This window comes from Myotis myotis, unplaced genomic scaffold (genome assembly GCF_014108235.1).
Source record: "Myotis myotis isolate mMyoMyo1 unplaced genomic scaffold, mMyoMyo1.p scaffold_m19_p_18, whole genome shotgun sequence".
NCBI classification, from domain to species: domain Eukaryota; kingdom Metazoa; phylum Chordata; class Mammalia; order Chiroptera; family Vespertilionidae; genus Myotis; species Myotis myotis.
Genome location: NW_023416322.1, coordinates 14,234,448 through 14,252,619, shown reverse-complemented (window position 1 = coordinate 14,252,619; position 18,172 = coordinate 14,234,448). Strand labels below are relative to the sequence as shown.

The 18,172-nt window shown below is 37.0% G+C and overlaps 1 protein-coding gene across 4 annotated transcripts in view; it reads right to left on the bottom strand.

Moving 5' to 3' along the window:
* Window positions 1-18,172, bottom strand: part of PPP2R5A (protein phosphatase 2 regulatory subunit B'alpha) — a 70,040-nt gene that overhangs the window by 6,124 nt on the left and 45,744 nt on the right. For 2 of the 4 annotated variants that reach the window (XM_036343188.1, XM_036343186.1), the window contains 8 exons: window positions 12,969-13,099; window positions 11,628-11,687; window positions 10,611-10,719; window positions 9,956-10,009; window positions 4,270-4,320; window positions 3,916-4,035; window positions 3,704-3,831; window positions 2,790-2,891 (listed from right to left, as the gene is read on the bottom strand). In XM_036343188.1, coding sequence (XP_036199081.1) covers window positions 2,790-2,891; window positions 3,704-3,831; window positions 3,916-4,035; window positions 4,270-4,320; window positions 9,956-10,009; window positions 10,611-10,719; window positions 11,628-11,687; window positions 12,969-13,099 — 755 coding nt within the window. Of the gene's footprint in view, window positions 1-2,184; window positions 2,210-2,789; window positions 2,892-3,703; window positions 3,832-3,915; window positions 4,036-4,269; window positions 4,321-9,955; window positions 10,010-10,610; window positions 10,720-11,627; window positions 11,688-12,968; window positions 13,100-18,172 lie in introns of those variants that run through there. The other 2 variants (XM_036343189.1, XM_036343187.1) reach the window with 2 other exon arrangements.

The window sequence follows — 18,172 nt, the reverse complement described above, 5'->3', positions numbered from 1 at the left end:
TTATCTGTCCTACAATTTTATTTCGTTTTTTAAATATATTTTTATTGATTTCAGAGAGGAAGGGAGAGGGAGATAGAAACATCAATGACGAGAGAGAATCATTGATCAGCTGCCTCCTGCACATCCCCACTGGGGATGCGAACCTGCAATATAGGCATGTGCCCTTGACCAGAATCTAACCCAGGACCCTTCAGTCCGTAGGCCAATGCTCTATCCACTGAGCCAAACCAGCTAGGGCTGTCTTATTATTTTAAATGATAGCCTTGCTGGGTAGGTCCTTGCTTTTTATCACTTTAAATATTTCATACCAATCTCTCTGGCCTGCAGTTTCTGTTGAGAAATCAGTTTACAGTCTTATGAGAGCTCCCCTGTATGCAACTCACTGCTCTTAAGATTCTGTCTGTCTTTAACCTTTACCACTTTAATTATAATGATCTTTTCTTAAATCCTCACCTGAGGATATGTTTTTATTAAGCTTTTTAGAGATGAAAGGGGTGGGGGGAAACAGGGAGCAACATCAATCAGTTGCCTCCTATATGGGCCCCTACTGGGAATCGAACTGGCAATCTTTTGGAGTACAGGGCTCTCCAACTGAGCCACCCAGGCAAGGCTATGATGTGTCTTTATGTGGGACTCTGGGACTAATATGACTATTTCTTTCACCAGTTTAGAGAAGTTTTCAGTCATTATTTCCTCAAATAGGTTTTTAATCCCTTGCTCGCTCTCTTGTCCTTTGGTACTCCTATGAAACAAATGTTATGTTTGATGTTGGCCCAGAGGTCCCTTATTCTCATTTTAAAAATTATTTTTGTATTCCTCTGCTTTTTCTAATCTGTTGTTGATTCCCTGTAATGCATTCTTCCTATCTCCATTTTTATGTTCCATACATATCTCTCTTCTGAACCTCTCAATGAGTTCTTTCCCTAAGCTCACTGAACATCCCTTTTACCAGTATTTTGAACTCTGCTTCTAGCAGCTTGCATGCCGCCATTTCGTTTAGTTCTTTACTCGAGTCTTGTCCTATTCTTTTATTTGGTGCATGTTTCTTTTTATTTTATTAGGTCAATCTATGTCTTACAGTCTTGGCAGAGTTATCTTATGTAGTTGGGGCCCTTGAGATGGGTGCTGCAGAAGTGTCCCTTCTGTGTGTTGTGTGCCCTTCTGTTTTGTCTTGATTGCTGTTGGCATGTCAATGACTATAGTGGATAAACTGCTGTGCGGGTGCTGACTCCATGTAGAAGGAGTTGCTCTAGCGGGGCTCTGGTGTGAGCTGAGTCTACCCTTCAGGTGTGCTTTTGTGGAGCTGGTTGGGTAGTGATGCTCTGGTTTGAAATGAAGTTGGCCAACAGGTGTCTTGGTTTGGGGTGGGGGGTGCTCCAGGGCAGGCCCAAGTTAGCCATTTGTGCCCAGCTTGGGGCCATCTGGTGGGAGCTACAAAGTGATTTATGGTTGGTTGTCACTTGTGCTGGGTTTGGAGGCACTTGGAAGAGGTTATGCAGCAAACCAAGGTTGGCTGCCAATAGTGCTGGGCAGCACAATGTGAGCTGAGATCTGTGGCTGCTTAGCTTCCAAGAATGTGGGCTTATAGTTCTGAAGTTATATATGATTTGAGGGGACAGAGGTGCTGACCTATGCAGATTAAGATATAATGATTATTCTTAGTCATGTTTTCTTTCCATCTGTTCCTGGGTCTCAAACTATATACCTAATATATATTCCTGTCTAAAAGAGGGCTATTTAGAAGAAATAATGCATTGACTTAGTTATTGGTAGAGTAGGATGGCCTTGAATAAAACTGCTTTTTCTACTTGGCACAAGAAAACCATGACTAATTGAAATAGATGGGCTTTTCCAAACAGGGTAGGTAACACAGTGGGGCCTTGACTTACAAGTGTCCCGACTAACGAGTTTTTCGGGATACCAGCCGTCTCTTGGCCGATTTTTTGCTTTGAGTTGCGAGCTAAAATTCGGGTTATGAGCCACCTTCAGATACCCCACCACTCGTTGGCGCAGCGAACGTCACAGTGAACGCCACAACATCAGCCCAGCATCACATGTCTCACTCATTCACTTCTTGATTTGAGTTACGAGCTCCGTCACGGAATGAATTAAACTCATAAGTCAAGGCCCCACTCTATACTCATTAGAAGTAAGTGGTAGCTATTATCCTCAAATGACAGGTGGGCTCAGGTATAGTGGTTACTCCCACCTGAAATAATATGAGTGAGAAGGAAGTGATTTTTAGATTAATCTATGAAATTCTCAAAAAAAAGGTAATCACTAAGCCAAGTTCCTAAATGCTCTGTTTTATCATTATGTAAGTTCTCTCTTTCCATAAGTGAACTATGCTAACTTTTAAAATACCACCTGTTTAAATGGGGAGCTTAAGAAAAACCCTATTGTGCAAGTAGATGAGGAGTAAAGCTCACTATGGAAGCCCATGGGGACAACGATTTTCATAAATATATAAAAAATCAAATTGTATAAAATAGTACAAAAGGCTTGCCGTTCATTTTCATTAGGGTTTCAGCACATTGCAGACAAGTGCTATGAGACTGATGAAGTCTAAGGCTCAGAAAGAAACCAACAGAAGATTTCTGATTCACATTAAAATCATAATCTAACCATTAGGAGAAGTTTACACCTGGAAATAAAAGTGTTGAGACTTTCAAATTATAATGCTTAATGTAATTGATTTTTTAAACATGATAATTCTAACTTGGAGAAAATACCTTATTATACTGAATTACATTCAGCTAACCTAAAATGTAATTTAAAATGTCAAATACCTTTGTCTTTCAGCTTTGTATGAACTAGTAAGATCATCGAAAAGCTTGCCATTCATTTCCATTAGGGTTTTCAGCACATTGTAGACCAGTGCTACGATGGTCCTAAAACGAAAAATAAGCCAGTGCTGGGTTATTGATGCCTCTAACAGGAAATGGAACACTATCATCTGTGAAAGGAGTTAAATGTTGGCTGGTTCACTCAATCCATTTTAGAGTTGAAAAGAGGAAATGCTACAAGGTCACATAGCCAGTGGTGGTAGAGATGGTCTGTCTGATTCCAAACCCTATCCTCACCAATGTATCATGCTCAGATTAAACTCTCACTAAAAATGCTGTGATTAGCTTCATATCAGCTCTAGCGTCTCAAACCCTGAGTAACAGCAGCTTTAAAAGGACACGAACCCAGCTGCTGTGGCTCAGCGGTTGAGTGCTGAACCAGGAAACAATAGGTCGCCAGAGGGGGCGTGCAGGAGGCAGCCAGTCAATGATGTTTCTCTCTATCCCTCTCCCTTCTAAAAATCAATAAAAACAAAATGAACATGATGTCATAGAAGTTAGAATATATGACCTTAAGCACTTCAGCTTCTCCTTGCCATAGTGCTACCTGCAGAGATGAGTGTGTTATTAGCAGCAGGTCAACCCAACTTGGCATTTGCAGTCATTTGTGCATCTCCACAAATATTAGCTGGGCCTGACCACATACTGGTCTGGTGCAGAATGTCACACTAGAAAGTCCTACCTTCAGGGAGATTTGTAATTTTAAATTGAAATTAAGAACATACAAACATATATTTACACCTTATAAAGGTATATACTATGTGATGTTAACCTTGGAATAAGTTCCAAATCTGGATAAGCTTTATGTATGAGTTAGGAGAGCAAATGATAAAAAGGTTAAAAAGCCAGACACTTACGGATTCCAGTGTTCCTTGGAGATTTTGTACAAACTACCAAACATAATTGGCAGAATTTTATCAATATTCTCCTCAATCAAACTAAGAATATATTCATTATTCCAGAAGTACAACGCCCTTTCTGCAACCTGAAAGAAATATTTATCAATGTCAAGAACAAAAGAGAAAAGAAATAGTATAAAATAAAAATGGCTTTGCTGAGTACATCATACCTGAAAATGAGAACTGGATACACACTTAGATATTTGCTTAAAAAGGGGCTCTTCAATTTTTTTGAACTGTGTTGGTTCAATGACATCTAAGATTTCTTCAATTTCTCCTAAAAACATCACCTAGGTTAAAAAAATTACTTTAAGAAACATGACAAATTATATGATGTTAATATAGAAAACATTAAATGGAGATTAATGGACAAAACTAACTGGACAAAAAAGGACTTGAAGGTTATTCTACCAAGTCTCTCTAATCCCCTAGAACTCCTGCTCAGTAGCAGGGACAAAAGAAACATGGTTTATAGCCCTGAGAGCCAGTGTTTTAATGTGTTATTTTTATTGACTCAAACCTACCTCTTTCTGGCTGCATGTTTTTGGCCAAAATTTCAGCAATCCTCTGATCACCTGCAAAAGGAAAAGTTTAGCATGAATTAAGCAATGAAGTTAGTTAATTCCAGGAAATTTTAAGTAATTGTGATTATACCAATATTCATTCTGAAGTATTATCTAAGTGTATCTCCAGATTTTATTAATTTTGTTTACTGAATGCCTCTGTACCAGATACTGTTCATGATTTTCATGAAGCAGGGAGACCAACGTAAGTTATCAGACATAAATAAAATAATTTCAATAGCAGTAAGTGCTACTAACTACTAAGACAAAGGAAAATATAACTGCTGGGCTAAGGAGCATAGGTTATTTTAGGGAGAAACTAAGGGACAAATAATTCTTATTTAAAACTATTATGAAGCACCAAAAAGCCAGAAAACTCCCCAATTTATTTCATAGCATAATCTTGATAACCAAACTATAATACAAATTTTTGCAACTAAGTGAATCCAACAGCATATTAACAGAATACTATCTGGCCAATTATAATTTATTCCAGGATGGTTCAACTCGTAGATTATATCTCAAAAAAATTTGAAGTTTAGTAATATTCTGATAAAATTTTAGTAAGACAGAACTAAGAATTTATCAGAAACCATCAGTCATCATTATCAGAAAGCATTATACAATGCTTTCCTAGAAACCAGGCTGTAAAACTATCTGGGCCTGGTGCTTTTGTGGATATAGATCTTTGACAGCCTTTTAGGATTTGTTATCGTTATTGATCTTGTCCAGTAATGAAGAACACTCATTCAAATTAAAATTGGAGAGAACACTGTGCTGGAGCTAATCCAGTAAGACGAAAGGTTTTGATGAATAACTTTGGAAAAGAATATCAGAATTATATTTGTCTAAGTATATATTAATTATACATTTTTATAATTTTAAAATAACTATTCCTAAATGGTTAGAAAAAAATTACTAAAATGAGTAGAAAAATTCAATATATGGTCAGATAAAAATCAATATACCTTTATAAAATAGTATCAATGATAATCAAATGAAAATGCCTTTCATAACAAAAACTAATGTACAAAAAGAATATAATTGGTAAGAAATGTTTAAGATTTATACAATGGCCGAAACCGGTTTGGCTCAGTGGATAGAGCGTCGGCCTGCGGACTAAAGGGTCCCAGGTTCGATTCCGGTCAGGGGCATGTACCTGGGTTGCAGGCACATCCCCAGTGGGGGATGTGCAGGAGGCAGCTGATCGATGTTTCTAACTCTCTATCTCTCTCCCTTCCTCTCTGTAAAAAACCAATAAAATATATTTTAAAAAAGATTTATACAATGAAAACTATAAAACATCACTGAATATCATGAAAGACTAAGTAGATAAGATGATTCAAGATTGTACAAATATTTCTTCTATACTTAATCTATAAATTTAATATAATTTCAAACGCCAAATGGATTATTTTCTGAAACTAGAAACACTTAATCTATTCTAAAAGCTATAAATGTAAGCAAATAACCATGAATGGGATGGAGGGAGGAGTCGGAGGGAGACTGCGTGGCAGACAGCCGCGTCCCTTGGGACAGGCACAGCCCCTGACGGGGGAAAGGAGAACCACGGGATTCCTGGCGCTGCTGGGGGAATTGAGAGATCGGTCTGTGATCACAGAGGACTGAGCCTAAAGGAGGCAGCCTGAAGAGCTGACCAGACCATGCAGTCCCGGTAAGAGAAGAAGCTTACAGAAACCAAGCCTTCCCCGTTTCCGCGGCCGGCGTTTGTTTGTTTGTTTTCACTGAACCCTGTTCATGGGACATTTCGGATACAGACACTCACCTGTGCTGAAGAGAGGGAGAGGGTGCGGAGGAGTGGAATCTGGGGAGAGACTGAGGAGAGAAGGGGGGCCAGGAGAGGTGGCAGCAAATTGAGTGCTGAGACACCCCTGAGCCCAGGTCTGGGGCAGCCATTCTCTCCGGAGAGTGAGACTCCTCCCCCCAGCCCCCAGGCAAGGAGCACAGCCACACCCAGATTCCACCCTACAGGAGATCAAGGATTAAAATAACCTGATCAGTCCCTGGGAGTTAACAGGGTCTGGCCTATAGAGGGATTTTCAATCCCAGCAACAACACAGCACTGGGATGGAGGGAGAAGAGGGAAAATTAATGGAATGGAACCTGAACTACTGATACCAGCAACTGAAACAAGATGGTATTAGCATCGAAACTGACAGAAGAGACATAAAATATAGTTATAACTAGGTAGACTCGTGTGTGTGTGTGTGTGTGTGTGTGTGTGTGTAGGGTTTAAATATATGACAAAGGTGGCATTTCAGTTCCATGGGAAACAGATGAATTAGTCAATTAAGTGGTAGTACCTAAGACTGGTGGCTCACCATTTACAGGGGGAAAAAAAAAAAAGTAGCTCCTTCGGTAGGCTGACTCTTAAAATAATCTCCCAAGATCTTTACTTCTTGAATTCACAGTCTTCTGTAATCCTTTTTGTGTGGGCTGCCCTAGTGACTTCCATTCCACTAGCAGATTCTAAAGCCTTCTCATCTTGCAACTTTGGTAAAGCAAGCTGCTATATTTGGAAGTGTCCACGTTGACAAGGATTTGAGGGTGGCTTGTGGCCAACAGCCAGGTAGAAACTGAGGCCCTCACTCAGTCCAACAGCACTTGAGGAACTGAATTTTCGACCAACACGTGAACTCAGAAGCAGATCCTCATTTGAGCCTTTATATATGAGGCTGGACAACACCTCAATTACAGCCTTTCTTGTAAGAAACTCTACAGCACAGGACCCAGCTAAGTCATGCCTGAATCGTGATTCATAGAAACTATGAGATAATGTTTTAAGCCACTAAATTTTTAAATGTTATTCAGCAATAGAAAACTAATACAGTTCCTTACCCTTGTCACACAAATTTCGATATCAGATGGTGTGTGTATGTGTGCCCTAACCTCTAGAATCTATGAATGTGATTTATTTGGACATTGGATCTTTATAGATATAATTAAGAGTTAAAGTCACCCTGGATTATTTGGGTAGGCCCTAAATCCAACAACAAGTGTCATTTTAAGAGAGACAGAGACAGAAGAGGCAGCAATGGGAGATTGGAGCGATGCAGCCATAAGCCATGGAAAACCTGGAGACACCAGAAACTGGAAGAGGCAAGGAACAGACTCTCCCCCTAGAGCATCTGGAGGGAATGAAGCCCCTGCTGACTCCTTGATTTTGGACTTCTGGCCTTCAGAACTGCGAGAGAGTAATTTGTTATTTTAAAGCACCAGGTTTGTGGTAATTCGTCATGGCAGCGCTAGAAAACAATTATAGATGGGATAAAGTTTTTATAGATAAAAACTAAATCCATAAAATAATCAGAATGTAATACTACAGAATATTTTGATCATCTCAAAGGGTATAATAAGGGTTTTTCTTACCATGTCAGTAAGGCCAGAAGCCATAATGATGAATACATTCCAGTACATAAAATTTTTTTTAGTTCTTTAAGGCAAAGTTAGTTAAAAACTATATTCAAAATTAAAGAAACACTTCAAATGGACAAAAAATATTTGCAAAATATAGGAAAAGGATAAAAAGGACACAGAAATATAAATGACCAATAACCATATAAAAGGATGGCTCAATCCCTGTAATAATGAAGCGAATGAAAATATTTCATATCTATTCATATCTATTAAACTAACAAATTTTAATATCAGCAAAAATTTTAAAACTTAATATCCTGCTAGGGTGAGGGAAAACAGGTATCTAAATTGTTCAAACTCTGTGGAATGCAACTTAGAACATGTTAAAATTTTCATGTATTCTTTGGCTAATTGGTTTAACAAATTTACTTGCAGTAAAATTTTTCTTATTTTGGTATACAGTTCTGAGGGTTTTAGACACACACAGATTTTTTTTTTGTAACCAAAACCACAGACAAGACACAGCACAAATCCAACCCCCTAAGTACCCAACAACACGACTGTAACAATGAAAACTGCCATAATTCAAGTGCCCATTAATAGAAGATTAAATATGTTAGGGTAATCCATAACAGAATCTGACGCTACCAGTGAACAAAACAATCAGGTTCATATAGAAAGATATTACACTTCACATTATATTGAGATGAAAAAAACAACACTGTCCCACCATTTATTTAACCTACACATAAATGTACAAAAATTTTGTAGAAATATATTCACTTGTGTTTACCCTCACATTGTGCTTTCTGATTTTGTATTATGTGAACCAAATTAACACACATTACTTTCATAAACAGAAATAAAATATAAAAAGACTAGCCACAGCTTATTTATAATTTTTAGGAAGCTTTGATATGAATGCCAGATTTCTAGGAAATGAATATTAAGGCTGAGATCCAAGTAACATGGTCATAATTTTGGTGCTGGAATAGCCTATGGTAGAAACTGTAAGATCTCTCATATCTACAGATCTTTATGACTTGAAACATATTTTTCTTTGTCAACTTAGACATTTGCATTACTATCTCCTCATCCTGCTTCTATTTCCATTAACCCAACTCATCTAAGCCAGATTTCTGGCCATCATCCATCTTTAAAAAGAAATCGTCTCCCCTAGCCACCCATGCTAATTTAATATATTTAAATTATATCTGTTTACTTATTCACCAACATAAACCATCAGTTATGTTACAGGCTTTCTTTGTCTCAATTTTAATGAGAGTTATGGATTTGTATTAAGTTTTAATCCACTTTAAAAACTTATGTGGCTTCATGTACAGACTGGGCTTTCTAATTCTTCTGATTTGTCTTTAAAAAGTATTTTTAGCTGTTTTCAGAAATAACTGCAAGTCTAAAAACTCAAAATATAAGGGAGTGGGAAAAGCATGTTTTGTTCCTTTACACATGCAAAGGTCAAATCAAAGGGAGAATACTAAATACATAAGTTTTCCAACCACACCTAGGGATAGCAGTTTAAATCCTTGAAACCTTCTGCAATACTTCAAAAACTCTTAGTTTAAATATTCAGATTTAGGATACCTAGAAAGTACTATCAAAATTTAATTCACCAAGGTTTTTTATTCTTTTATACTTGCCTATTTCTCCCTACCATCTTTTGTTTTTCTTGAATCCAGTTAATATTCATAACATTTTTATTTTCTCCTGAATCTTCATATGATAGTCAAATAGTAAGCAGAATTCAAATAGTGAATTATTATGCTGATTCATAAAGTAAACAACCTTTATTCCAAGATTATATCTTAAGCTCCAAAGGCAAGGAGATGTTTACAATCCCAATCACGTGGTTTGTTATTAATAAGAGGGAAAACCCTATTTGTAAAGACAAAACAAAACACAAGGGAATAATTTTGGGGCTTCCTCAGTATGTTTTAATTTTAAAAGGTAAATGAAGATTAAAAAGATTATCAGTGAAGATAATTATCTATATAAAATTTTAGTGTAGTCATCTCAACTACTATGTTAATATTAATTTATATTAATACATAACTTATAACTCATGAGAACTCCTGTTTCTAATCCTATTCTTTGAATGTAGATTAACCTCTCATTCCTTGTCAATGATTTTAGTTTAAAGTACATTATTACTACTGTTGATAACTCTGTAAAGGTATATAACAGTATAAAGAAAGGTACAATGAAATGCTCCAATGTAGACCCAAAACATAAAAATAAATAGACCACTTACTGGTTCTGTTAGTGTTGTATCTTTCTCCAGGAACTGTACAACACAGTAGGCTAACTAAAATGGAAGGGACAGTTTATAAATATTACTGAGTGAAGTAACATTTAGTGATGCAGGGTTTTATATTTAACTAACAAAAACGATTACCTTATTTTGATGAATTTTACTCTAGCTTAATCTCAATACTATATAAAAATTAGTATACTCACAATTGTGTAACTGTTTCACCTTGAAAGGAACTTCTGAATATGAAGTTAATTGAAATAAGACTAGAGCTTAACATTTTACTTTTTCAGCATGTATGCCATGCTGATATATTATTCTCTAAGTAGTAATCGAGGAGACTAGGTTATTGCAGCTAAACAGAACACTGCAGTTATGTGGGATTTATTCAATGCCATTTAGTTAATTAGGTCAGGGCCTAGACTAGAAAAGAGCTTGACATTTACTTTCCTATGTCTATACTCCATATGCACTGACCTTATTTAATAACACTAAAAATAATATTTTAAATTATAAAATTTTATTTTGGGCAACTTAAAAAGCAAATTGCTTAAATACACTTAAAATTGCCATCTCAGTACTTCTCAATTTCTCTGCCTTTATATCAGTCTCTGAAACAATAATTCATTTCACTTTAAAGTTTTCTGAAGCTTACCTGAGCATGAAACAAAGCTAATCCTTTTGCAGTATGCATAGGAATAAGAACCTTCATTAGAAATTGTTTATGTTCTGCTTTCAGTGGCAATGCAAAGCCATTGATAATACTGGAGGGAAAAAAAGGCAGGGGGAAGGGTTAAGTAGTTACTACTTTATTTCTAAAAGTTATTATATCCATGCGTACATAAGGAACTGTGCTCTGCTTCAATCCTGGTGTTGAATTACTTGCTCATCTTCAAACTACTCTAGGCAGACTATTACTATTAAGTTTTTAAGTCATTCAATGATCCAAAAGTCAACTAGGACTACCAATTAATGCTCCAGTGAGTAATTTCTATCTGCATGTCCTACATAAGCTCAGCACTTTATGCACTGTTGCCTTTTTTTCCCCTCCCTAAAGCCAGAATCAGTATCACAATAATAAGAATTTTTAATATTTCTGAAGTAAATGGGTTGTTTCTCTTTATTGAAGGATCTTAAACTAAGAAGTAATTCTCTTCATAGTCATTCTGTTAACTACTAAAGATTTTAGCTTCCTCTAGTACAAATACAGGGGTCTAAACATTTCTCAAGTTAATAAGGAAGGCAAAATGTTCATGTAAACTAAAAGGCTGTAGATTCTTCTAAAAAGAACAGATGGATTAGGAATAGTCTATCAACATATGAACAAGAATTCTTATAACTTCATCAAAAGATTCACTGTAGCTTATTTCATCTCTTCCCAATCAGAACCTATAAATTTCTGAGGCAGTCTGGCAAGATAAGGCATAAAACATGCCACAGCTTCAAATGCAAGAAGCCTATTCTGAAACAGATGTCTTGCATGGCAGTACTTTAAAAATGCTGACCCTCCAAAAAAAACTATAATAAGAATTCAGTTGAGAAACGATGTCTTGCAGTCTATTTAAATATGATAATTTCTCTACCCCCAGCTAAGATTTTAACACATAAAACATTCAAAGTTACTTAATTTTTAAAAAGAACAAGGAAAAAACAAAACACAAAACTGACCTACCTTCCTAATATTTCCAGGAGTTCAGCAACACCATTGAAATGTTCTGTTTCATATATAAACCTGAATTTAAAATAAAGATAGATGTAATGAAAAACAAAATATCAGAAAACTAAGAGAGAGGCAGAAATAAAGCCTCAAGGGTAACTATAAGAACTGTACAAGACTGTTGTAAGAATTCCTTGTAAACGTTTTTGCCCCAATCAGTTACTTCTCAGCAATCTTATAAGTCTATTTCCTACTAAACTAGATGCTTAAAACAAACAAACAAAAAATAACCCCTCACCCAAGGATATGTTTATTGATTTTAGAGAGAGGAAGAAGGGAGGAGATTTTTTTTGGGGGGTGGGGGGGACATCGATTGGTCGCCTCCCTCATGTGCCTGACAGGGAATGAAACCCACAACCTTTTAGTATGTGGAATGACACTCCAACCCCTGAGCCACCTGGCCAGAGCTAAACCAGATACTTTTAAATATTTCATATTTAAGCATATACTTTTGTTAAAACTTGCTATATGTTAAGATAATATTCTTTCACCTGGAATATTTTATTTTACTTAAAAATTTTTTGAGAAAGATGTGTTTCCTCGAGGAAATACTTTTTAAAATAGGAAAATCCAAGAGAAAAGAACCCACATATAATAAAGCCACCATTATTCAGAATTCTCTAAACCTAAACTACACAGGCTGCATAGCTTTCCAAGATTAAGATCACCCTTAAAGCAGGGAGGCAAATTCAAAGAAACACAGGACAGGGGGAGGATGGCACAGAACTGGAGAAAGATGCTCTTTCTGTAGTTGTTACCATGTGGAAATGCTAGCCTAATTTTGCCAGATCTTCAATTAAAAAAAAACACCGAACATACCAAACCTGAAGTGTGGGTATTAAAGTGAAATCTCCTACTTTGAAACAACTAAAATAGACTATCACTTATAAAGTAGCCAAAAAATAGATCGCATATAAATTTAATTACCTTTATCAGAAAATCAAATGAAAGTACTTCCAAGAGCTATTGATTTAAATAGTTCTTAAAAATTTTTCAAACAAAAAAACTCAAGGAAATTAGACAAATTCTCCTCACAATAAATCTTACATGTAAATAACATTAGTATTACCTATTAAAAACTTCATTACTATTATCCACATAGATGAAAAGTAGATTATAAATTTCTACAAAGTTAGAGGCAATCAAATGATGTCCACAAAATGGGCTAAACATGACTCAAATACTAGCAGTTAAATTTCCAATTCAGATGTTAAAAGTTAACCTAAAGCAACTGGAATAAAAAGGAAATATGAAAGGGGATAAAAAGTACTATATATGAATATATGACCAATTTACCTGAGGAAAATGTTGTTAATTTGTTTTCTGATGAATGCTCTTAGTCCAAGAAATTTCCCATAAATTCGATGCAGAACAGTCTTCAGGAAGTCACGTTCTCTGGGATCTTCACTATCAAAAAGTTCCAGGAGCTTTAAAAAAAAGCTGAGAAATTACTTTTTAAAAATAATCAAGCTAAAACTTCACTTTATTCTAATACTGATTTTAGATAACCCATGGAACCTTTTTTTTAAATTTAAAGATTCTGCCTTATCATATTGGTTTTAGTCTTGCTAACTAGTGAAGCTAAAGAAAAGCTTAGGGAGAATTTCTCTTCACTCATTTCATTTCAAAAAATGACACAATAAATAATATAAACACTTCAAAAAGTGCACTTTTTTTGGCCTGCCACTCATTTTAAAATTCTATCCCACTCTTGACTACTAAACATGGCCCATAACTTTATAGTGTTGAAATTTAAGAGTTTTTAAATACTTTTTGATAGTCAAAATTGCATACAAAAATGTTAAAGCTTGTAGATTGCAAGTCATTAAATAAATGAATTTAAAATACATGTGCACATGTGTATTTTCGATTTACTAAAAAGATTCACACAAACCAAGGCTTTTCCTGTGTGTGATTTGACACAAAAAAATTTTAAGCGTCACCATGCCAACAGCTCAAAAATTAGTATTTAGTTAATAGGATTATTGTAGATATATGCTAACAGTGTGGAAATCATTCATGAAATAACACTGTAAAGATAAGACCACAGATTTTGATTTAAAGTCAGCTAAGCAGCCCTGGCCAGGTGGTTCAGTTGGTTGGAGCATCATCCCATACACCAAAAAAGGTTATGGTTTGATTCTGGGTCAGGGCACATACCCAGAGTGTATACGGGAGGCAACCAATTGATGTTTCTTTCTTACATCGATGTTTCACTCTCTCCCTTTCTCTCTAAAATGGCTGGAAAAGTTTTAAGCCAGTTCAAATTGGCCAAATCATCATTTTCCTATACCTTACACAACTCTTTAACAAAGGTAGAATAAAGGAGATCTTCAAAAAAAGTCAAAAGCTCACATTTTTAAAGTGGTAAACTGAATTTCTTCTGCCAAAAAACATATTACTGTATTTTAAATGTAGCTGGAGTTTCTTAGGAAAAATTATAATCTCTCTTGAAGAATGAAGTTGTCAAGGAATTTTATGTTCTGCACTTAAGATAGCAAGCTCTGAACCTCATTGGAAGTTCTTTTTCCATTCTGTCCTGAATTACATGTAATTGTGTACATATGTAACTCTTCTACAGAGTATTTTTTTGTGGATAGTGATGCCTTTTGTCGTGTTTATATTCCCCTAAACAAATGTCTACTTAGTTTGCACTCTTTGTTCACGAGCTTATGGAAGTACTGTATGAGGCTCCAGTAAAACCATCTTTGGAACATGAGAATTTGTGTAATAATATACCTAATAAATTCAGCTCAAATTATTCTAATTAAAAATGACTAAACTGCCCTAACCAGTTTGGCTCAGTGGATAGAGCGTCGGCCTGCGGACTGAAGGGTCCCAGGTTGGATTCTGGTCAAGGGCATGTACCTTGGTTGCGGGCATATCCCCAGTAGGGGGTGTGCAGGAGGCAGCTGATCGATGTTTCTCTCTCATCGATGTTTCTAACTCCCTATTCCTCGCCCGTCCTCTCTGTAAAAATCAATAAAATATGTATTTTTTTAAAAATGACTAAACTGCTCACTTAACACACTTATATGCAAGTTTTTGATGATGGGTTACTTGGAAAATATGCTTTCAAATTAATAAAAGTGGCCCTTAATTAAGGAGGTCATGCCTAATTCAAGTTGATCCTTGGGGAAAATATTTAACTAGAGAACAGTTGTTAGCTAAGTGTCAAATCTATTTAAAGAAACCTATTTTGAAATATTATAATCTAAATAAATTTATTGAGATAATATTAACACGATGAAACACACACAAAACTAGTACTCAGGAAACTTTCTTATTCTGGCACTGATACTTTTATTTAACTGTGCTTATAAGAGTAATTTATAACCCATGAGCCTATTTCTTCATTGATAAAATGAGAAAGATTGAAACCAATTTTTTTGTTTTGTTTTTTTTTTAAGAAAAGGTCAGAGGTCAGAGAGTGTACTTCAAATCCTGATTGTGCCATCTACTGACTGAAACTGGACATAGTCAAGCTCTTTATATATATAGACAGTGCTTGGCACATAAAATGTACTCAATAATTCTTACCTTCCTTCTTTCTTCTGAAACTCTATGATTTGAACATAACCTGAAACTACACAATTATTTTCTTCTCTTAAAAAAATGAATTGTCCAAATTTATACCTTAGACTCTAAGACTTAATATTTATCACCTAATCAAATAATTTCAAAATGCAAAAGCAGAGAATCCCCACACATACTATGTAATAAAACAACACACTAAGAATACCTCAGTGAAGTGATCTGTGAAAGCAGTCATACAAACTGCTAGAAAACAAATGACTGGGCCTTGGCTTCTCAGCTAATTCAGGCATTTAGAGTTAAGGTGGAAAATGGGTCCCACTATACTAGTTTTTATTCTTGTTCCCCTTAAAATCTACTGAATAATTCAGCAACTAAAATGCCTCAAGCTCCAGACTGAGGAAACACTAAGGCATTTGTTCCTCTCAACCTGCTATTATTTTAAATACAATTTAATACAGCATTAATAGAGTTCCTTATTATACTACTAAGTGGCCTGGTGTATGAAATTTGTGCACATTAAAAGGGAATTAGAGGAAATATTTTAATATTGCAATTTGCCCTTTATAATAGAAGTGTCAGAGATAAAAGAAAATTAGTAAAATGTATATGAAAATCTCCTGTCTGTCAGAGCTATGGGACCTAGAGTCAAGTCCCCGCCCACCACCGGCACACACTTCAAAAATGCAGGAGACCCATACCCAGCCTGCCCCACCCCTGTCAAGCCCCTCCAGGCAGAGGGCACAGCCTCAGGTCCCCCAGCGCTGGGGCGGGGGGCATGGCCTGAGGGCCCCTGTCAAGCACAGCTTGAGGTCTCCCGGCCTGGCTCGGGGGTAGGGGGTGTGGCCTGAGGTCCCTCGCCCCAGCCAGGCATCATGCAGCCTCAGGTCCCTTCTGCTGTTCAGTTGTGACATTATGGTGTCCTGGATAATTTGCATATTCCTCTTATATAGACAGATGCTAGAGGCCCAGTGCATGCATTTGTGCACCTGTGGGGTCCCTCAGCCTGGCCTGCACCCTCTCGCAATCCGGGACCCTTTGGGGGATGTTGGACTGCCAGTTTTGGCCTGATCCTCGCAGGCCAGCCCAGCCAGGGAGGAGTCTGAGCCCGGGCCGGGTGCTGCACCGCTCCCGCTCATCCCATCCCCACTGTGCCTGCCACCGCCACTGCTTGGTAGTCCTGCCGCGGAGGCAGAAGAGGTTCGTACTGCCGCAGCTATGCTTGCCAGCCATGAGCCTGGCATCTGGCGCCCGTTGGTCAGCTGAGTGGCACTCCTGCTGTAGGAGTGTACTGACCACCAGGGGGCAGCTCCTGCGGCAAGAGTCTGCCCCCGGTGGTCAGTGTGCGTCACAGCGACCGGTGGTTCGGTCGCTTAGGCTTTTATATACATACTAGAAGCCCCGTGCACAAAAATCTGTGCACTGGCAGGGGAAGGGGGTCCCTCAGCCCAACCTGTGCTCTCTCACAGTCTGGGACCCCTTGGGAGATAACCACCTGCTGGCTTAAGCCCACTCCCCTGGTGGCAGATGGCACGTCCAATCCCACAGTGTCTGCCCCATCTCCCCCGGTTGCAGATGGCAGACCCAGATCCCACGCTGGGATGGGCGGCAGCTCGGATCATGCTGCCGCCCGCCCTGCCCGCACACGGCAGGCCAGGATCTCGCACTGGGACAGCGCAGTGGGATCTGCCTGCAGTGTGCAAATTAGCCGCCATCTCTGTTGGTGGTTAATTTGCATATCGCGCCAATTAGTCCATGGGAGGCGTAGCGAAGGTACGGTCAATTACCATGGTTGTCTATTATTAGATTAGATTCTTTCTGTAGCACAAAAGAGCTACAAAAGAAGATAAATATGCAATTGCAATCACCAAAATAACAGTTTCATTTAATCTGATTTTTACTTGTGAATGAAAGACATTTTACTTGTTAACACACACCTAATATTTCTTCACTATTCATGAAGAGCTACTTAAATGGCTGAAGGACATATTCTTGACAAAGTTCTTTGTTTATCAATATATTCACAGCAGTTAGTTAGAATACTTTATATGAGGGTCAGGGATAGTTATAAATAACCAAAAATGAACTCCAAATATGTGTAACTCTTGTTTATAGAATCTTTATCATAGGGAATACACATGGTGGGAGAGGGTAGGAAGGGTTCTTGTAATAATTTTAATCCTAGCCTCAGCAGTGAGTTCACTGATTCCCTTTTATACATCTTATCTTTCTTTAAAATGCAAATAACTCAAATTCCTGATACTTACATACCTACAAGTATTTCAAAAGAGAAAAATTTGGTCTACCTCACAATTTTGTTTAGGGCCAGCCAATTCTACGTAGTTAAAAAGAGGCCTTTATATTGTTAAAAAAGATTTTGAAAATAAAAATGATCACATTTTGAGAAATTAATTTTGAGGATGTAGGTTCCAAAAAGAACAACTAATAACCAATTTATATAAAGAAAGAAGGTATCACATATGTTTAACTTATATTCCTTTTCTTCTTAAAGGTCCTATTTTATCTGTGGTTTAGGAATTGGATGACGAGAATGCCCAAGGAGGGAAGGGGAAAGAAACAGGGAAAGGTAATTGATGCTTTTATGACAGGAAAGTAGTCTAACGGCCCAATTGCTATAAATGACCCCATTTCCATTTTCCCCTGTCATTTCAACATCACAATGCTTAAAACATGTCAAGTTCAAGTTCAAAGGCTTAAAATTAAAAGGTGTATAATCATCATACCAAATTTTCTCAGTTAGGTGTCACAGAAAGGCTTGCTTTTCTGATCTTTACAAAATAACTGGGAATCTAGGATTGGATAGGTTAATTTGACTGACTTCGTTTGAAGTTAATCTTTTCTCTTTAAAATACTCTTGCATTCTCAAAGCTACTTAATTTTTATCCTAATTGACAAGAATAGTAAGTGCTGTTAAAATTGAAATGAACTATTAAAGTTTTGAAAGA